This window comes from Scyliorhinus torazame, chromosome 5 (assembly GCF_047496885.1).
Source record: "Scyliorhinus torazame isolate Kashiwa2021f chromosome 5, sScyTor2.1, whole genome shotgun sequence".
Taxonomy (NCBI): Eukaryota; Metazoa; Chordata; class Chondrichthyes; order Carcharhiniformes; family Scyliorhinidae; genus Scyliorhinus; species Scyliorhinus torazame.
The window spans coordinates 112,915,639-112,938,464 of record NC_092711.1 but is presented as its reverse complement, the minus strand read 5'-3'; the positions used below and the strand labels follow the sequence as shown (position 1 = coordinate 112,938,464).

The following is a 22,826-nucleotide window of genomic DNA, read 5'->3' as shown; positions in this document are numbered from 1 at the left end:
TTACTGAAAGTATTAAAGCAGCTGCACAGTGATCTACACTGCTGTCTGACTTTACACAGCCAGTGTTACTGAAAGTATTAAAGCAGCTGCCCCGTGATCTACACTGCTGTCTGACTGTACACAGCCGGTGTTACTGAAAGTATTAAAGCAGCTGTCCAGTGATCTACACTGCTGTCTGACTGTACACAGCCGGTGTTACTGAAAGTATTAAAGCAGCTGCCCAGTGATCTACACTGCTGCCTGACTTTACACAGCCAGTGTTACTGAAACTATTAAAGCAGCTGCCCAGTGATCTACACTGCTGTCTGACTTTACACAGCCGGTGTTACTGAAAGTATTAAAGCAGCTGCCCAGTGATCTACACTGCTGTCTGACTGTACACAGCCGGTGTTACTGAAAGCTGATCAATGTGGAGAATCAGGACAGGATCGATGGAGAGGAAGAGGAGGAGGTGGGGGTGGTGGACCCGAATGGAGGAGCCCCAAGCTCGGCTGTGGACAACAGGCAACAGAAAGCTGAGCCTGAGCGGAAAATCATCCCAAGAAACATCGTCCCAATGGGCTGGGAGCACCTGGGAATGATCACTCACCCACACTCACTCACGTACCCTCACTCACCATTCTCACCGTCACTCATTGACCCTCACTCAACCATCCACAATGATACACCTTTCCTTAACCACCCTCACACGCAGACTCACACTCCCACCCTCATTCATCTACCGTCATTCACCCCCCTGACACACTCTCACTCACCCACCCTCACTCTCACACCCTCACACACACACTCACACATCCTCATTCAGCAACACTCACTGCCATTGACTCACCCATAGACGCCCAACCTAACTCTCACCCTCACTCACACACTCTCACCCACTCATCCTCACACACCCACCCATCCTCACCCCCACCCCCCTCATTCAGGCTCTCACCCTCACTCAGTCACCCACCCACACTCACTCCCCCACCTCACACACTCTCACTGACCCGCCCTCACTCTCACACCCTCACACACACACATCCTCATTCAGCAACACTCACTGTCATTGACTCACCCTTAGACGCCCAAACCAACTCTCACCCTCACTCACACACTCTCACCCACTCATCCTCAAACACCCACCCATCCTCACTCATCCTCACCCATTCTCAATCAGGCTCTCACCCTCACTCAGCCACCCACCCACACTCATTCGCCCACCCTCACCCACCCATCCAAACCCACCCTCACTCCCCATCATTCAGGCTCTCATCCTCACTCAGTCATTCACACCCCCCCCCACTCACCCGCCCTCACAAGCCCTCATTCTGTAAACCAACCTCACACACCCTCACTCACCCACCCTCCCTGACACACTCTCACTCACCCACCCTCACAAACCCTCAATCACCCACCCTCACACACCCTCACTCCCCCACCCTCACACGGCCTCAATCACCCACCCTCACACCCCCTCACACCCCCACCCTCACACACCCTCACTCACCCACCCTCCCTGACACACTCTCATTCACACACCCTCACACACCCTCCCCCACCTTCACACACCCTCAGTCACCCATACTCCCACACCATCACTCACCCACCCTCCCTGACACACTCACTCACCCACCCTCACACACCCTCACTTCCCCACCCTCATGCTCCCTCACTCCCCCACCCCCCCCAACCTCACACACTCTCACTCATCCACCATCACTCACACACCCTCCCTGACACACGCTCACACACCCACCCTCCCTCACACGCTTCACACACTCTTGCTCACACGCCTCGCACACTGTTGCTCACACGCCTCGCACACTGTTGCTCACACGCCTCGCACACTCTCACTCGCCCACCCTAGGTCACCAACCCTCCCTGACACATTCTCACTCACCCACCCTCACTCTCACCCTCACGCACACTCACCCATCCTTATTCAGCACCACTCACCGTTATTGACTCACCCTTACACGCCCAACCTAACTCGTTCACCCTCACTCACACACTCTCACCCACTCATCCTCAAACACCCACCCATCCTCACCCACCCTCATTCAGGCTCTCAACCTCACACAGTCACCCACCCACGCCCACTTGCTCACCTTCACAGACCCTCACTCACCCACCCTCACACATTCTCACTCACCCACCCTCACTCACCCACCCTCACACACCCTCATTCAGTAAACTACCGTCACTCACTCATCCTCAAACACCTACGTATCCTCACTCACCCTCATTCAGGCGCTCACACTCACTCACTCTCCCACCTACACTCACGTTTACTCACTCACCTACCCTCACTCAGCCGCCCTCCCTGACACACCTCACTCACCCACCCTCAATTACCCACCCACCCTGACACACTCTCACTCACCCACCCTCACTCAATCGTCCCTCAACCACCCTCACTCGTTCACCCTCACTCACCCACGCTCACTGACTTCCCCTCATTCATTCACCCACTACATTCACTCACCAGCAGTCGACCCCCTGACTCACTCACCCTCATTCACCCACCCTCGCTCACCCACCCTCACTCACTCACCCTCACTCAGTGACCCTCGCTCACTCACCTTCACTGACTCTCACTACACAACCTCACTCACCCAGAGTCACACATTCTCTGCGTCTCACTCACTCTCCCTCACACACCCTTCATTTGTCCTCGGTGACATACCTACCCTCACTCAGTCAGTCACCCCTGATCCGCCACTTATCAACATTCATACATCCTCAATCACCCAACTCACTCACCCTCACTCAGTTACTCACTAACCCACAATCACTCTCCTACCCTCACTCGGTTACTCACTAACCCACACTCACTCTCCTACCCTCACTCGGTTACGCACTCACCCACACTCACTCTCCTACCCTCACTCAGTTACTCACTAACCCACACTCACTCTCCTACCCTCACTCAGTTACTCACTCACCCACACTCACTCTCCTACCCTCACTCAGTTACTCACTCACCCGCACTCACTCTCCTACCCTCACTCAGTTACTCACTCACCCACACTCACTCTCCTACCCTCACTCGGTTACTCACTCACCCACACTCACTCTCCTACCCTCACTCAGTTACTCACTAACCCACACTCACTCTCCTACCCTCACTCGGTTACGCACTCACCCACACTCACTCTCCTACCCTCACTCGGTTACGCACTCACCCACACTCACTCTCCTACCCTCACTCAGTTACTCACTAACCCACACTCACTCTCCTACCCTCACTCGGTTACGCACTCACCCACACTCACTCTCCTACCCTCACTCAGTTACTCACTAACCCACACTCACTCTCCTACCCTCACTCAGTTACTCACTCACCCACACTCACTCTCCTACCCTCACTCGGTTACTCACTCACCCACACTCACTCTCCTATCCTCACTCAGTTACTCACTCACCCACACTCACTCTCCTACCCTCACTCGGTTACTCACTCACCCGCACTCACTCTCCTACACTCACTCAGTTACTCACACCCGCACTCACTCCCCTGCCCTCACTCAGTTACTCACTCACCCACACTCACTCTCCTACCCTCACTCAGTTACTCACTCACCCGCACTCACTCCCCTGCCCTCACTCAGTTACTCACCCACACTCACTCTCCTACCCTCACTCAGTTACTCACTCACCCGCACTCACTCCCCTGCCCTCACTCAGTTACTCACTCACCCGCACTCACTCTCCTACCCTCACTCAGTTACTCACTCACCCGCACTCACTCTCCTACCCTCACTCAGTTACTCACTCATCCTCTCTCACTCATGCCCAGGAAATGGGCAAGGGAGCGGCTGCATCGAGAGAGGAATGGAGAACTGGAGCGAAACTGATGACGAGTGGCGCCCGAATGTGGCTGCATGACACGGGACTGCCGGGAGCCGGGGAAAGTGCAGAGAGCCGGGGAAAGACCCCGGAGCCGGGAGAAAGCGCCGAGGCGGTGGAAAAGAGCAAAGAGGCGGCGAAAAGGCAGAGTTGGGAGGAAAGCATCGAGATGCAGGGGAAAGGACAGAAATGCAGGGGAATAGACCGAGATGCAGCGGAACACACAGAGAGTCGGAGAAAAGGACAGAGAGTTGGAAAGAAGTGGGGAGAGCAAGGGAAAGGTGCAGAGAGCCGATGGGGATGGGGGGCGGGGGGGGAGGGGGTGGGGGGTGGTGGTGGTGGTGAGAGTGCGTGGACCGGGGAAAGTGAAGAGAGCCGGGGGATGTGTGGAGAGCCGGGAGAGGGGGAGGGGGAGGGGGACGGGGCGGGGGGGGGGGGGTGGAGTGCAGGGAGCCGGGGATGTGCAGAGAGCCGGGTGAAGGAGCACAGAGCCGGGGGAAGTGCTGAGAACCGGAAGAAAGTCCATGGAGTGGGCGATAAGCGGTAAGAATCGGAGTAAAGCGCACAGTGCTGGCGAAAACCTCAAAAAGCCCGCACAAAGTGCCAGGAACCGGGAAAAGCACAAAGAACTGGGAAAAGTGCTGCACACCTGGGCAAAGCACTAAAGAGCAGGAAGAAAATGCAGAGTCGAGAGAAAGTGCAGAGATGCGGAGGAAAGCGCAGAGAGCCGTAGAAAAGAGCAGAGAGCTAAACGAAAGTGAAGGGACCAGGAGAAAGGTACAGAAATCCAGCGGGAACCGCAGAGAGATGGGGGAACGCACAGGGAGCGCGGGGCGGGGTGCGGGGGGGTTGCAGACAGCCCGGTCTCAGTGACAGGCGGAATATGGAGTTAACACCACAATCAGCACAGCCAGGAGCTTACTGAATGGGGGAGGAGGCTCGACCGACTGAATGGCCGCCTCCCTCATGATCTTAAAATTAGAGAATGTTGCAATTACTCAAATGTAGTACCTTATTGTAATTATATAAATGTGCATTCCGAAGGTATTTTTGAAGCAATGCCACTATTCTCTAGTTTGGAGAATGGGGTAGTGAAATGGAGAGAGGAGGTGGTATCAGTCAGTTTGAACAAAGGGAATTTCCCAAAACTGCAAAGGTACAAATGAAGAGACAACATCTTTAACACAAATTGATTGTGGCGTACACAGCTCAGTGAGCTGGATTGTGACGTACACAGCTCAGCTAGCTGGATTGTGACGTACACAGCTCAATTAGCTGGATTGTGACGTAGACAGCTCAGTTAGCTGGATTGTGACGTACACAGCTCAGCTAGCTGGATTGTGACGTAGACAGCTCAGTTAGCTGGATTGTGACGGACACAGCTCAGTTAGCTGGATTGTGACGTACACAGCTCAGCTAGCTGGATTGTGACGTACACAGCTCAGCTAGCTGGATTGTGACGGACACAGCTCAGTTAGCTGGAGTGTGACGTACACAGCTCAGCTAGCTGGATTGTGACGTACGCAGCTCAGTTAGCTGGACTGTGGCGTACACAGCTCAGTTAGCTGGAGTGTGGCGTACACAGCTCAGCTAGCTGGACTGTGGCGTACACAGCTCAGTTAGCTGGAGTGTGACGTACACAGCTCAGCTAGCTGGATTGTGATGTACACAGCTCAGTTAGCTGGATTGTGACGTATACAGCTCAATTAGCTGGATTGTGACATACACAGCTCAGCTAGCTGGATTGTGACGTACACAGCTCAGTTAGCTGGAGTGTGACGTATACAGCTCAGCTAGCTGGATTGTGACGTACACAGCTCAGTTAGCTGGAGTGTGACGTACACAGCTCAGCGAGCTGGATTGTGACGTACGCAGCTCAGTTAGCTGGACTGTGGCGTACACAGCTCAGTTAGCTGGAGTGTGACGTACATGGCTCAGCTAGCTGGATTGCAACGTACGCAGCTCAGTTAGCTGGACTGTGGCGTACACAGCTCAGCTAGCTGGATTGTGACGTACACAGCTCAGTTAGCTGGATTGTGACATATACAGCTCAGTTAGTTGGATTGTGACGTACACAGCTCAGTTAGCTGGATTGTGACGTACACAGCTCAGTTAGCTGGATTGTGACGTACACAGCTCAGTTAGCTGGATTGTGACGTACACAGCTCAGTGAGCTGGATTGTGACGTACACAGCTCAGTTAGCTGGATTGTGACATACACAGCTCAGTTAGCTGGATTGTGACGTACACAGCTCAGTTAGCTGGATTGTGACGTACACAGCTCAGTTAGCTGGATTGTGACGTACACAGCTCAATTAGCTGGATTGTGACATACACAGCTCAGTTAGCTGGATTGTGACGTACACAGCTCAGTTAGCTGGATTGTGACGTACACAGCTCAGCTAGCTGGATTGTGACGGACACAGCTCAGTTAGCTGGAGTGTGACGTACACAGCTCAGCTAGCTGGATTGTGACGTAACAGCTCAGTTAGCTGGACTGTGGCGTACACAGCTCAGTTAGCTGGAGTGTGACGTACACAGCTCAGATAGCTGGATTGTGACGCACACAGCTCAGTTAGCTGGAGTGTGGCGTACACAGCTCAGCTAGCTGGACTGTGGCGTACACAGCTCAGATAGCTGGATTGTGACGTACACAGCTCAGTTAGCTGGATTGTGACGTAACAGCTCAGTTAGCTGGACTGTGGCGTACACAGCTCAGTTAGCTGGAGTGTGGCGTACACAGCTCAGCTAGCTGGACTGTGGCGTACACAGCTCAGATAGCTGGATTGTGACGTACACAGCTCAGTTAGCTGGATTGTGACGTACACAGCTCAATTAGCTGGATTGTGACATACACAGCTCAGTTAGCTGGATTGTGACGTACACAGCTCAGCTAGCTGGACTGTGGCGTACACAGCTCAGATAGCTGGATTGTGACGTACACAGCTCAGTTAGCTGGATTGTGACGTACACAGCTCAATTAGCTGGATTGTGACGTACACAGCTCAGTTAGCTGGATTGTGACGTAACAGCTCAGTTAGCTGGACTGTGGCGTACACAGCTCAGTTAGCTGGAGTGTGGCGTACACAGCTCAGCTAGCTGGACTGTGGCGTACACAGCTCAGTTAGCTGGAGTGTGACGTACACAGCTCAGCTAGCTGGATTGTGATGTACACAGCTCAGTTAGCTGGATTGTGACGTACACAGCTCAATTAGCTGGATTGTGACATACACAGCTCAGCTAGCTGGATTGTGACGGACACAGCTCAGTTAGCTGGAGTGTGACGTACACAGCTCAGCTAGCTGGATTGTGACGTACGCAGCTCAGTTAGCTGGACTGTGGCGTACACAGCTCAGTTAGCTGGAGTGTGGCGTACACAGCTCAGCTAGCTGGACTGTGGCGTACACAGCTCAGTTAGCTGGATTGTCATGTACACAGCTCAGTTAGCTGGATTGTGACGTACACAGCTCAGTTAGCTGGATTGTGACGTACCCAGCTCAGTTAGCTGGATTGTGAAGTACACAGCTCTGTGAGCTGGATTGTGACGTACACAGCTCAGTTAGCTGGATTGTGACATACACAGCTCAGATAGCTGGATTGTGAAGTACACAGCTCAGTTAGCTGGATTGTCATGTACACAGCTCAGTGAGCTGGATTGTGACGTACCCAGCTCAGTTAGCTGGATTGTGAAGTACACAGCTCTGTGAGCTGGATTGTGACGTACACAGCTCAGTTAGCTGGATTGTGACATACACAGCTCAGTTAGCTGGATTGTGACGTACACAGCTCTGTTAGCTGGATTGTGACGTACCCTGCTCAGTTAGCTGGATTGTGACGTACACAGCTCAGATAGCTGGATTGTGAAGTACACAGCTCAGTTAGCTGGATTGTCATGTACACAGCTCAGTGAGCTGGATTGTGACGTACCCAGCTCAGTTAGCTGGATTGTGAAGTACACAGCTCTGTGAGCTGGATTGTGACGTACACAGCTCAGATAGCTGGATTGTGACGTACACAGCTCAGTTAGCTGGATTGTGACGTACGCAGCTCTGTTAGCTGGATTGTGAAGTACACAGCTCTGCTAGCTGGATTGTGACGTACACAGCTCAGTTAGCTGGATTGTGACGTACACAGCTCAGTTAGCTGGATTGTGACGTCCACAGATCAGTTCGCTGGATTGTGACATCCGCAGCTCAGTTAGCTGGATTGTGACGTACACAGCTCAGTGAGCTGGATTGTGACGTACACAGCTCAGTGAGCTGGATTGTGACGTACACAGCTCAGTTAGCTGGATTGTGACGTACACAGCTCAGTTAGCTGGATTGTGACGTACACAGCTCAGATAGCTGGATTGTGACGTACACAGCTCAGTTAGCTGGATTGTGACGTACACAGCTCAGTTAGCTGGATTGTGACGTACACAGCTCAGTTAGCTGGATTGTGACGTACACAGCTCAGTTAGCTGGATTGTGACGTACACAGCTCAGTTAGCTGGATTGTGACGTACACAGCTCAGTTAGCTGGATTGTGACGTACACAGCTCAGTGAGCTGGATTGTGACGTACACAGCTCAGTGAGCTGGATTGTGACGTACACAGCTCAGTTAGCTGGATTGTGACGTACACAGCTCAGTTAGCTGGATTGTGACGTACACAGCTCAGATAGCTGGATTGTGACGTACACAGCTCAGTTAGCTGGATTGTGACGTACACAGCTCAGTTAGCTGGATTGTGACGTACACAGCTCAGTTAGCTGGATTGTGACGTACACAGCTCAGTTAGCTGGAGTGTGACGTACACAGCTCAGTTAGCTGGATTGTGACGTACACAGCTCAGATAGCTGCATTGTGATGTACACAGCTCAGTTAGCTGGATTGTGACGTACACAGCTCAGTTAGCTGGATTGTGACGTACACAGCTCAGTTAGCTGGATTGTGAAGTACACAGCTCAGTTAGCTGGATTGTGACGTACACAGCTCAGTTAGCTGGATTGTGAAGTACACAGCTCAGTTAGCTGGATTGTAACGTACACAGCTCAGTTCGCTGGATTGTGACGTGCACCGCTCAGTTAGCTGGATTGTGACGTACGCAGCTCAGTTAGCTGGATTGTGACGTACACAGCTCAGTTAGCTGGATTGTGAAGTACACAGCTCAGTTAGCTGGAGTGTGACGTACACAGCTCAGTTAGCTGGATTGTGACGTACACAGCTCAGTTAGCTGGATTGTGACGTACACAGCTCAGTTAGCTGGATTGTGACGTACGCAGCTCAGTTAGCTGGATTGTGACGTATACAACTCAGTTAGCTGGACGGCTGGTTTGTGATGAAGAGCGATCCCAACAACGCGGATTCAATTGTTGTACCGGCTGAGGATATTCATAAAGAGAGTGTGGTGACCCTCAGGTTAAATCACCACCAGTCAGCTCTCAGAAGGAAAGGGCAGTCCCCGGGACTATGGCAACATTTCTATTTTATTTTACATGGTGGCTGAAATAATGGGGGAAACTCTCTGCTCCTCTCCTTCAATCCAATGACAGTTACATCATTCAGGCGGCATCAAATGTTATTTTTTGTATGTGTTAGAAACGGAGAAAGGGATGCGAGTTTCTAATGAGGCGGCAAAGAGATGGTGATTCTCAAATCATAGAACTAATAGACGCTGAAATATGGATGTAACAGTTAATGAGAACATGTTAGGTTAAATGCATCGTCACATTTTGATGTGCTTGGTAACTTATAGATCACAAATAACAGAGTCTAACTTGTTGAATGGGCCATTCTTTCCCAGCAACACCGTCTCCACCCACTCTCTACAGCCTGGTCTCCTCCTGTCAGCAACACAACAATGACGGCTCCGTGACCTACGGCTGTTTGGCGATGGACTACTCCCCAGAAATCACCAGCCTTACCTGGAAGAAAGATGGGCAGCTGATCACCACTGGAGTTAAGAAATACCCGTCAGTGAGAAACAAGAAGGGAACCTACACCCTGAGCAGCCAGTTAACCATCACCGAGTCAGAGGGGGGATGCAGCAAAATCAGCTGTGAGGTTCGACACAGCGGCTCAGACAAGAGCATTGGAATTCCTTGTAAGTTTTGTGGAATCTGTGAGAAACAGATGCTTTGATTACTTTATTTACATCTTTGGTGATTACACATTCATGGTTCTCTGCATAGTTCTGATCCCTGCGCGAAATAGTGACCACAGAGAAACTGTTAAAATATAATTCGTCATTTTATTCGTTACAATATCTTCCTCAAGAAATGTCTAACTTGTGTTTCTTGAAGGCCCTCCACCTGTCAACACTCCAAATGTTCTCCTCACCGTGAGTTCCAATGAAGAAATCTCAAGACAGAAATTTGCAACCATGGTCTGTTCAATCAACGATTTCCAGCCAAAGTCAATGACGGTAAAGTGGCTGAAGAATGGACAACCCATGGGTTCAGGATTTGTCACCTCGCCCCCCTGTGAAGTGAACGGGAACTTCTCGGCGAGCAGTCGGCTGACAGTCTCCGCTCGGGAATGGTTCAGCAAAGCCGTCTATACCTGCCTGGTCACTCATCAAGAGGTCACCCAAAGTCGCAACATCACCGCGTCTGGTAAGAGACTCAAACAGAGGAAACAATAAATCATCCTGCACTCTGATGTTAATCCAAATCAGGAATTTACTGAAGTTAGTGCAAAGCACAGAATAACTTCTAATTTACTGCCATGTCGTTTGTGTTTCATTCTGATGTAAGCGCTGCATGAGGGTTGCTAATCATTCACGATTTTATGAATATAGAAATAAATGTATCCGTATAATTTGAAGTCATTTAGTGAGTGAGGTGAATGAATGAAATGAAAATCGCTTCTTGTCACAAGTAGGCTTCAAATGAGGTTACTGTGAAAAGCCCCTAGTCGCCACATTCCGGCGCCTGTTCGGGGAGGCTGGTATGGGAATTGGACCCGCGCTGGTGGCCTGCCTTGGTCTGCTTTAAAAGCCAGCTATTTTGCCCTGTGCTAAACCAGCCCCTGGTGGACTTGATGCCAGCTTTATCCTGAGACAGCTGATTATATTTGAGTCAGTGGGTGTCTCAAACACTTAACTGATAACAGCTCCGGGGGAAAGTGTTGGAAGTTCATCCAACCTATTTATGGATCAGCCGCCAGTACTTCGTTCCTGAGATCAGGAGTGGAATATTTGTATTGGGAATGCTGAAATGCTGATTCGTTAGAACGATATCGGGGCTGACTGTATTTCACAATGAGAATAGTTTTCACAAACCAAACTGGTTTTCCATTGCTTACAGAAGATTAAAGGCGATCTTTAGAGGTTGATGTTTCTAAGTTGATTTATTCCCATGTAGAGTGAAGGCTGAGTACTGCTGCCCTGATTCTGAAGATCAAACTTGGGTTAATTTCCACTTTTTTCATTCGCAGATCCTTCCGGTTGCACTGATGCCTCAGTAACAATACTGCCACCACCAATAGAACAGGTCTTATTGGAGGCGACCGTAACCTTAACCTGCGTCATTTCAAAGGCTCCTTATGGAGTCAACGTGTCCTGGAGTGAAGCGAAGAAGCCGCTGAAATCAGAGATTGCCGACCAGCCTGGGGCAGATACTGAAAGCGTGGTCAGCAAATTAAACATCTCGACACAAGCCTGGTTGAGTGGGGCTGTGTTTGACTGTGTGGCGAGCCATCAGGACCTGCCAACTCCTTTAAGAATTTCAATCCACAAAAAAATAGGTGGGTAGAGAGATTGAAGCAATAAGTGAGTCATTGTGTCTATTTCTAGTGTCAGTGCAGCGGTCAGTATTTAGCATTCAGGGTACTTATGGTCCATTCTGATTGGGAATTTCACTAACTAAATACTCTGGGCGATTAGAGTTTAAGGGGGAAATTGATATGCAGATGAACGAACAATGAATTGAAAGCAGTGATATTGGGTTTAGATGGAGTGAGACCATAGACCACAAGACTTAGGAACAGACATAGGCCATTGGGCCCATCAACACCGGTCCAGCCGGCAGTGAGGTCATGACTGATCTGATGTGATAATCTTCAACTCCTCTTTCCCGACTTATCCCCATATCCCTTAACGCCTTTACTGATTTAAAATATTTCTCTCTCAACCTTGAACATATTGAACAACCCAGAATCTACTGCCCCCGGGTTAAATAATTCCACAGCTTCACTACTCTCTGAGAGAGGAAGTTCCACCTCATCTCTGTGTTAAATGGGAGAACCCTCACTTTGTGATCCTGCGCTCTGGTCCTAGACGCTCCCACACGGGAAAACAACCTCCCAGCGTCTATCCTAAGAAGCTCCCTGAAAATCTTTCATGTCTCGATTAGGTCGCCTTCATTCTTCTAAACTCCAATCAGTACAGCCCAGCCTACTTACCCTCTCCCCATAAGAAAATCCCTCCATACTCAGGATCAACCTCGTGATCCTTCTCTGGACTGCCTTCAAAACCAATCTGCCTTCCTTAGATAAGGGCACCAAAACGATTCAAAGTATACCAGGTGTCGACTAACTAGTGCCTTGTATAGTTTTAGCCAGACTTCCCCATGTTTATATTCCATTTCCTTTGAAATAAATGTCAACATTCAATTTGTCTCCATATTACCTGCGGAACTTGCTTTGTGTGGTTTCTGCACGGGGGCCCCCAATTCCCCCGTTACTTCAGCTTTATCCAGTATTTCTCCATCTAAATTTGTTCGGCACTGATTCCCCCTTCACGAGGCCGCGCTGACTCTGTTGATTGTACTGAGTATTTCTAAATGCTCAGCGATTGGATCCGTTATAATGGACTCTAACCGTCTCCCACTGACAGATGTTAAGGTCACTGGCCGATAGTTACCTGCTTTTGTCTCCCTCCCTTTTGAATAAGGGTGTTACATTGGCAGTTTCCCAATCCTTTGGGAGTAAGGTGGGAGGAGCTTGGTGTGGAGCTTATACACCAGCACAAAACAGGCGGGCCGAATGGCCTGTTTCCCTGCTGTACACTTTCTGAAACTTTCGAATCCAATATCCGTAAATTCTCAGGGTAAAGGCTTGTGTCCACCTCAGCTCCGAGCTCGGAAACCGGACAGATCCCAAAGTGGAAAATGGAAACCTTTAAAATCCAACAAAAAACACATTTCTCTCACATCGAACCCGCGGTTCCAATGTCTCCCGAATTCCCCATTTTATTGACATTTATTGTACATCTTCTGCAGATCCCAATCCGCGGGAACCGTCCGTCTCTGTCCTCCTGCCCTCGGCTGAAGACGTCTCCGCTCAGAGATTCGTCTCCCTCAGCTGCTTAGTGAGAGGTTTCTCCCCCCGAGAGATCTTCGTCAAGTGGACCGTCAACGACAAGCCGGTGAATCCCGGGAACTACAAGAACACCGAGGTGATGGCGGAGAACGGCAATAGCTCCTTCTTCATGTACAGCCTGTTATCCATTGCAGCGGAGGAGTGGGCCAGCGGCGCTTCTTACTCCTGTGTGGTGGGACATGAAGCCATCCCCTTGAAGATCATCAACAGAACGGTTGATAAATCCAGCGGTAAACCGAGTTTTGTGAACATTTCCCTCGCTCTGATGGACACCGTTAATTCATGTCAATGAGAATCTATCAATTGCATTTCGAACTAAATTAAAAATAATAAAGTTTTTTTTCCTCTAATTGTGATTTAAATGCACAGCCGCTTAATTAATGGAGCTTCGACTTTGCTGATATTAGATCTGTTCAAGGAGACCAAGATTTCTACAGGTCTCAGCCCCAAGTCTGATACAACCAGAGCTCCGAGCTCAGATACACCCTGGGTCAGAGACAGAGTAAAATTCATTCATTGCAGTATTCACAAAATATATTCATTGACTTTCTTCCCGCTGAGGAGAAATCGGACAATTTCCCATTTCAGACAGACAAACACATCACATTTAGATCTCGGTGTTCCTGCTTCTCCCATTGCCCATCCCTTTAAAATTGATGTCAGCTTAAAATTGCTGCATCACACCCACTGGGAACTGAATTGAGAATCAAACAGAAACAAGGACCAACAATCGCCCATCACGGAGAGGGGAAAGATAAATTGTTAATGCATTATATCTCCACCTCTCCTACAAAATCAGGAGGAGGGGCGTTAGTTAATCCACTGTCCCCCCACCTCCCCAACAGAGACAGGAGGAGGGGCATTAGTTAATGCACTCTACTGCCACTTCCTCAAAAGAGAGAGGAAGGGGCATAAATTAATCCACTGCAACCACACTTCCCAAACAGAGAGGGGGAGGGGTTATAGTTAATCGACTGCACCCCCACTTCTCCAACAGAGAGTGGGGAATGGACGTTCGCTAATGCCCTGCACCCCAACTCCCTAACAAAGAGGAAGGGACTTAGTGAACCCACTATACCCCTCACTTCCACACCAAAGCATGGGGGCAGTAGTTAATCCAGTGTATCACCACGCCCCAACAAATAGTGGGGGAGGAGCATTAATTAACCCTGTACCCCCACTTTCCCACCAAAGAGCTGGGACATTAGTTAATTCACTGTACAGCCGCTTCCAACAAAGAGAGGGGGAGGGCCTAAATAAATGCACTGTCCGCCCACTTCCCCAACAGAGAGAGGGGGATGGGCATTATAAACCCATTTTACCTCCACTTTCCCGACCAAAAGAGAAGGAATGTGATGAGTGAACTCTCTGTATCTCCACCTCCTCAGCAGGGGGAACCCAAAGAGAATTTGTTCAGCTGGCCAGAGAGGGAGAGACTATTAAATCACTATCCACCTACTCTCCAAGCAGGGAATTTGGGAGTGGATGTGTCTCTACACTAAGGATTCAGTTACTGACATTACAAGATGGCTTGTAGCTTACTGGCTGAAGATTTTAAAAGCCCATCATGCTAAAGATGTTCTTAAACTATCTATTCACGCAACATATTTTTCTTTAGCACCCTTGTTCCTCTTATCCATATGCGACAACTGATTTCCCAAAATCCAAATCCAGATGGTGATTGAATTCTCCCTGGGTTTTCACTGTTCTCTCCTGAGGCACTTCCTTGTATTTTTGCATTCTGTCAATGATGTCAGCTTGCACCTCACAGAAAACACATTTATAAGCAGAAAGTTCAACATATTCCACATCGGTACCAATAATACCCACAACTGGCAAAGCTACAGGCAGCTGATACAAATACACAGACAGATAAAGACACAAACACTAAACATACATGCACACGTACACACACCCACAACCATATACATGAGCACACATAGACACAAACACACACATAGATGTACACATAGAAACACATGCATACATGTACACACAAACAAACAAAAATTTACAAACATGCACATAAACACAAACAAGCACACGTTTATGTACACAAAGACACTCGTGTACACACACACACAAATCCACACACACAAGCCGGCATGCACAAACATGCACATACATCCACATGTCCACACAGACACACAAATATGCAAACACAAACATATAAAACCGTACACGCAGACTGACCCAAGAATATGAAACACAACTGTAAGCAATAACATATACATAATAGTAAAAATAAAGTTTATTGTCACAAGAAGGCTTACATTAACACTGCAAGAAGTTACTGTGAAAAAACCCTAGTCGCCACACTCTTGGCGCCTGTTCGGGTACACAGAGGGAAAATTTTGAATGTCCAAATTACCTCACAAGCACATCTTTCGGGACTTGTGGGAAGAAACCGGAGCACCGGACGAAACCCACACGGACACAGGGAGAACGTGCAGACTCCGCACAGACAGTAACCCAAGCCAGGAATCGAACCTGGGACTCTGGCGCTGTGAAGCAACAGTGCTAACCACTGTGCTACCGCGCCGCCCGTAATCGCACAATTTCACAATGACAGAAATATTTCCATTAAAACAGAGACAATAATCCACATTAACACACTAATGGGCACATGTAGTTACATATTAACAGATTCGTACACACGCTCATACAAACACACATGAATACACATGGAGGCGTCAATACACAGCAATAGATATAAACAAACATCAACGCACAAATAGCACTGCTGCCTCACAGCGCCAGAAACCCGGGTTCAATTCCAGCCTCGGGTGATTGTCCGTGTTGAGTTTCCACATTCTCCCGTGTCCGTGTTTCCTCCGCGTGCTCCAGTTTCCTCCCACAGTCCAAAGATGTGCAGGTTAGGGGGATTAGCCATGCTATATCACCCCTTCGCGCCCAAAACGTTAGGTGGTGTTACGAGGTTCTGGGGATAGGGGAGGGCGTGCACCGTGCACCTCGGTAGGGTGTTCTTTCGGAGGGTAGGTGCAGACTCAATAGGCCGAATGGCCTCGTTCTCCACTGTAGGGATTATATGATGATGATTCTATGATGAAATACACGCATTGACACACACACACACACGCGCATTTATCCAGGCACAAACATTAAGACACTGGCATGCATGTTGAACGCAAAAAGACACATTAACACATATATTACTGGACAGGAAAGTATAAACACATATTAACACAGGCAATAATATATAAACATAGATTTCAACACATACACATACAATATATCACTCATATATACACATTGACAGAAGACAAACAAAGTTCACACACAGGCGCTGACACACAAATACACAGACCAATACTCATTGACACGATGAACACACAGTGAACCTACACAGACATCTGGACACACAACAGAGGAGTAAATCAAAACACGGAATTTCGCATCGACACAGACACAAAAGCTAAGGAACAAACACAAACGGCAGGCAATGGCGGCACGGTGGCATAGTGGTTAGCGCTGCTGCCTCACGCCACCATGGACCTGGGGTTGATCCCGCTCCTGGGTCCCTGTCCCAGTGGAGTTTTCACATTCTCCCCATGACCCGTGTGTCTCACCCCGACAACCCAAAGATGTGCAGGGTAGGTGGATTGGCCATGCTAAATTGCCCCTTAATTAGAAAAAAAAAGTTAAAGACATCAATTTCTGAGAGTCATGAACGCAACAGTAGATATGCAATGACAAATATATTAAAGAATGAATTAGCAGCGGGAGAAAATGAAACGAGAATATTAAAAATAAATCCTGGATTAATAAACAATCTGATTATATTTATTCGGCTCTATCCTCATAGATACCACAGACCACACCTGGACTGAAGACGATGAGGATGATAACGGGAACATCTGGACAACCGCTTCCACATTCATCACCCTGTTCTTTCTGAGCATTTCCTACAGCGCTGCAGTCACTCTGGTGAAGGTGAGAAGATTCAATCCACTCACACTTCAAACTGACAGAAGCCGTTGAAAAACCCTAAATGTTTGATTGATTAAAAACTCTAACATCAATGTCCCAGATTATAAACATCTACTTCATCATTTTCTCTCTCTTTTACAGATCAAATGATCGGTTGACGTTCGGGCGCTGTAGATTTTCCTCAGCTGTTTATTATGATCTGTGTGTGACACAAATACAATATCTCCTCTTGGTGACTCTAACAGCAAAATTCTCTCAGTTTATTATTCTGCATCTGTAACTGAGACAATCATGGACAGTATTTCTGTTTCCCAGTTTGAAATGTACGAGATAATTTTGGCTGTAATGTAATTGTAGCTAATAATTTCCCCCAATATCATGTCTCAATAAAGTAACTTATCTCGTTCCTTACTCATAACTTTGGCCTTCCCTTTACATTGAGCTCCTGTTCTTTCTTTCTGATGTCTGTTACAGTTGTACATACATTTGGCAGTTCAGAGGGCATGTGTTCTGTTCTCACTGTGACCCTCAATCGTTATGTTTCCTTTCGTCAACTTCAAAATAAACTTTTGTGTAATATTTTCCCTGAAATTTTAATAAACATTGAATGAAAAATGAAGAAAATAAGACTTGTCTGAATCCTTTCTCTCAGGCCCATCGGCACCGCTCCATTTCCCCGATTACACAGTTTTCTCCCCTTTCCCAGACAGATATTTCTCACCAGTCCTGTCTGGGATGTGTTTGAACTCAAGGCCCCTCAGTGAAAGCGCCACTGCGCCACCAAGCGGCCCATCCGGGTAAACACACCTTCACCTTTGCCTTTTTATGGTTAAACTCCAGCGACAGGATGATTGCACAGCTAAAGGATTCCACAGATTCACTGCGCTCTGAGAGAAGAAATGTCGCTTCATGTCTGTCTTAAATTTGAGACCCCTTACTTTGAGATTATGCCCTCTGGTCCTGGACTCTCCCACAAGAGGAAACATCCTCTCAGCATCTACCCTGTCAACCCCCCTGAGAATGCTTATGTCTCAAAAAGGTCACCTCTCATTCGCCTCAACTCCAATGAGTACAGGCCCAAACAACTCAACCTCTTCTAATAAGAAACTCTCTCCATATCCGGGACTAACCTTTAGTTCATTGGATTAGGCCAGTTTTCAGAGGCTAGATTCACAGTATAAAAATGATCCACCGACAGTGCAGACTTTGTTTGCACTGAGTGCTGAATTTGGTGCATTTGAGTGCTATAGTGAGAGTTTGGTGACTGAGGGAGTTGGGTGAGGAGGGAGTAAGGTGCTCCTTTCATTTTGTTTCCTACATTTCCTCAAAGAGCGAGAAGGGAGCCAGGAGTTTACAGTGAGTGCAACTGACTGGGAGCAGAGTCGGAGGGCGGAGGTCCAGTTGGTCCACAGGGCAGCTATATTTTGTAAGGTAAGAGGGGATTGAGGCTAGGCCAGTTGCATGCTCCTCCTGTAGGATGTGGGTGGTGAGGGATACCATCAGTGTCCCCGCTGACTATACCTGCGGGAAGTGCACCCAACTCCAGCTCCTTGGGGACTGTGTTAGGGAACTGGAGCTGGAGCTGGATGAACTTCGGATCATCCGGGAGGCAGAGGGGGTTATAGAGAAGAGTTACAGGGAGGTAACCACACCCAAGGTCCAGGACAAGAGTACCTGGGTTACAGTCAGGGGAAAGGAAACAAACAGGCAGACAGTGCAGGGATCCCTCGTGGCCATTCCCCTTCAAAACAAGTATACCGTTTTGGATGCTGTTGGGGGGGATGACCTACCGGGGGAATGCCCTAGCGGCCAGGTCTCTGGCACTGAGTCTGACTCTGGGGCTCAGAAGGGAAGGGGGGAGAATGGAAAAGCAATGGTAATAGGAGATTCAATGGTTAGGGGAATAGATAGGAGATTCTGTGGTCGCGAGTGAGACTCCCGGAAGGTATGTTGCCTCCTGGTTGCCAAGGCCAGGGATGTCTCGGATCGTGTCTTCAGGATCCTTAAGGGGGAGGGGGAGCAGCCAGAAGTCGTGGTGCACATTGGTACCAATGACGTAGGTAGGAAAAGGGGCGTGGAGGTAATAAACAAGTTTAGGGAGTTCGGCTGGAAGTTAAAAGCCAGGACAGACAGAGTTGTCATCTCTGGTTTGTTGCCGGTGCCACGTGATATCGAGGCTAGGAATAGGGAGAGAGTGCAATTGAACACATGGCTGCAGGAATGGTCTAAGAGGGAGGGCTTCAGGTATTTGGATAATTGGAGTGCATTCTGGGGAAGGTGAGACCTGTACAAGCAGGGCAGGTTGCATCTGAACCAGAGGGGCACCAATATCCTGGGAGGGAGGTTTTCTAGTACTCTTCGGGAGGGTTTAAACTAATTTGGCATGGGAATGGGAACCGGATTTGTAGTGCAGCAACTAAGTTAGCCGCTATTCAGGACGCCAAAGCGTGTAGTGAGGCAGTGGGGAAGGGAACACTGACAAAGGAGAGTGCTTGCAGGCACGGAGATGGGTTGAAGTGTGTATACTTCAACACAAGAAGCATCAGGAATAAGGTGGGTGAACTTCAGGCATGGATCGGTACTTGGGACTACGATGTGGTGGCCATCACAGAAACTTGGATAGAAGAGGGGCAGAAATGGTTGTTGGAGGTCCCTGGTTATAGATGGTTCAATAACATTCGGGAGGGTGGTAAAAGAGGTGGGGGGGGGGTGGCATTGTTAATTAGAGATAGTATAACAGCTGCAGAAAGGCAGTTCGAGGAGTATCTACCTACTGAGGCAGTATGGGATGAAGTCAGAAATAGGAAAGGAGCAGTCACCTTGTTGGGAGTTTTCTATAGGCCCCCCAATAGTAGCAGAGATGTGGAGGAACAGATTGGGAAACGGATTTTGGAAAGGTGCAGAAGTCGCAGGGTAGTAGTCATGGGTGACTTCAACTTCCCAAACATTGAGTGGAAACTCTTTAGATCAAATAGTTTGGATGGGGTGGTGTTTGTGCAGTGTGTCCAGGAAGCTTTTCTAACACAGTACGTAGATTGTCCGACCAGAGGGGAGGCCATATTGGATTTGGTAATTGGTAATGAACCCGGGCAAGTGATAGATTTGTTAGTGGGGGTGCATTTTGGAGATAGTGACCACAATTCTGTGACTTTCACTGTAGTAATGGAGAGGGATAGGTGCGTGCTACAGGGCAAGGTTTACAATTGGGGGAAGGGTAAATACGATGTTGTCAGACAAGAACTGAAGTGCATAAGTTGGGAACATAGGCTGTCAGGGAAGGACAGAAGTGAAATGTGGAACTTGTTCAAGGAACAGGTACTACGTGTCCTTGATATGTATGTCCCTGTCAGGCAGGGAAGAGATTGTCGAGTGAGGGAACCATGGTTGACAAGAGAGGTTGAATGTCTTGTTAAGAGGAAGAAGGAGACTTATGTAAGGCTGAGGAAACAAGGTTCAGACAGGGCGCTGGAGGGATACAAGATAGCCAGGAGGGAACTGAAGAAAGGGATTAGGAGAGCTAAGAGAGGGCATGAACAATCTTTGGCGGGTAGGATCAAGGAAAACCCCAAGATCTTTTACACATATGTGAGAAATATGAGAATGACTAGAGCAAGGGTAGGTCCGATCAAGGATAGTAGCGGGAGATTGTGTATTGAGTCTGAAGAGATAGGAGAGGTCTTGAACGAGTACTTTTCTTCTGTATTTACAAATGAGAGGGGCCATATTGTTGGAGAGGACAGTGTGAAACAGACTGGTAAGCTCGAGGAAATGCTTGTTAGGAAGGAAGATGTGTTGGGCATTTTGAAAAACTTGAGGATAAACAAGTCGCCCGGGCTTGACGGGATATATCCAAGGATTCTATGGAAAGCAAGAGATGAAATTGCAGAGCCATTGGCAATGATCTTTTCGTCCTCACTGTCAACAGGGGTGGTACCAGGGGATTGGAGAGTGGCGAATGCCGTGCCCCTGTTCAAAAAAGGGAATAGGGATAACCCTGGGAATTACAGGCCAGTTAGTCTTACATCGGTGGTAGGCAAAGTAATGGAAAGTGTATTGAGGGATAGGATTTCTGAGCATCTGGAAAGACACTGCTTGATTAGGGATAGTCAGCACGGATTTGTGAGGGGCACGTCTTGCCTTACAAGTCTTATTGAATTCTTTGAGGAGGTGACCAAGCATGTGGATGAAGGTAAAGCAGTGGATGTAGTGTACATGGATTTTAGTAAGGCATTTGATAAGGTTCCCCATGGTAGGCTTATGTAGAAAGTAAGGAAGCATGGGGTAGCGGGAAATTTGGCCAGTTGCATAACGAACTGGCTAACCGCTGGAAGTCAGAGAGTGGTGGTGGATGGCAAATATTCAGCCTGGATCCCAGTTACCAGTGGCGTACCGCAGGGATCAATTCTGGGTCCTCTGCTGTTTGTGATTTTCATTAATGACTTGGATGAGGGAGTTGAAGGGTGGGTCAGTAAATTTGCAGACGATGTGAAGATTGGTGGAGTTGTGGATCGTGAGGACGGCTGTTGTCGGCTGCAAAGAGACATAGATAGGATGCAGAGCTGGGCTGAGAAATGGCAGATGTAGTTTAACCCTGAAAAGTGTGAGGTTGCCCATTTTGGAAGGACAAATATGAATGCGGAATACAGGGTTAATGGTAGGGTTCTTGGCAATGTAGGGGAGCAGACATCTTGGGGTCTATGTTCATATATCTTTGAAAGTTGCCACTCAAGTGGATAGAGCTGTGAAGAAGGCCTATGGTGTGCTAGTGTTCATTAACAGAGAGATTGAATTTAAGAGCTGTGCGGTGATGATGCAGCTGTACAAAACGTTGGTAAGGCCAAATTTGGAGTACTGTGTACAGTTCTGGTCACCTCATTTTAGGAAGGATGTGGAAGCTTTGGAAAAGGTGCAAAGGAGATTTACCAGGATGTTGCCTGGAATGGAGAGTATGTCTTACGAGGAAAGGTTGAGGGTGCTAGGCCTTTACTCATTAGAACGGAGAAGGATGAGGGGCGACTTGATAGAGGTTTTTCAGATGATCAGGCGAATAGATAGAGTAGTCAGTCAGAGACTTTTCCCCCGGGTGGAACAAACCATTACAAGGGGACATAAATTTAAGGTGAATGGTGGAAGATATAGGGGGGATGTCAGAGGTAGGTTCTTTACCCAAAGAGTAGTGGGGGCATGGAATGCACTGCCTGTGGAAGTAGTTGAGTCGGAAACATTAGGAACCTTCAAGCGGCTATTGGATAGGTACATGGATCCCGGTAGAATGATATAGTGTAGATTAATTTGTTCTTAAGGGCAGCACGGTAGCATTGTGGATAGCACAATAGCTTCACAGCTCCAGGGTCCCAGGTTCGATTCCGGCTTGGGTCACTGTCTGTGCGGAGTCTGCACATCCTCCCTGTGTGTGCGTGGGTCTCCTCCGGGTGCTCCGGTTTCCTCCCACAGTCCAAAGATGTGCAGGTTAGGTGGATTGGCCATGATAAATTGCCCTTATTGTCCAAAATTGCCCTTAGTGTTGGGTGGGGTTACTGGGCTATGGCGATAGGGTGGAGGTGTTGACCTTGGGTAGGGTGCTCTTTCCAAGAGCTGGTGCAGACTCGATGGGCCGAATGGCCTCCTTCTGCACTGTAAATTCTGTGATAATCTATGATTAATCTAGGACAAAGGTTCGGCACAATATCATGAGCCGAAGGGCCTGTTCTGTGCTGTATTTTTCTATGTTCTATGTTCT

General features: G+C 48.5%; 1 protein-coding gene, 1 long non-coding RNA gene and 1 gene segment (V, D, J or C); 2 read left to right on the top strand and 1 right to left on the bottom strand.

Annotated features, from left to right (window-relative positions):
* Positions 1-22,826, top strand: part of LOC140421366 (uncharacterized) — a 522,678-nt gene that overhangs the window by 470,600 nt on the left and 29,252 nt on the right. The window lies entirely within an intron of this gene.
* On the top strand, positions 9,596-13,485 carry LOC140419466 (Ig heavy chain C region-like). The segment is given in 4 exon segments: positions 9,596-9,917; positions 10,117-10,428; positions 11,252-11,560; positions 13,036-13,485. Coding segments are annotated over 4 exon segments (1,332 nt in total).
* The window catches only part of LOC140419486 (uncharacterized), a 40,331-nt gene continuing 32,873 nt past the window's right edge, over positions 15,369-22,826 (bottom strand). For both annotated transcript variants that reach the window (XR_011945818.1, XR_011945819.1), the window contains exon 4: positions 15,369-16,778. This is a non-coding gene — a long non-coding RNA (uncharacterized lncRNA). The remainder of the gene's footprint in view (positions 16,779-22,826) is intronic.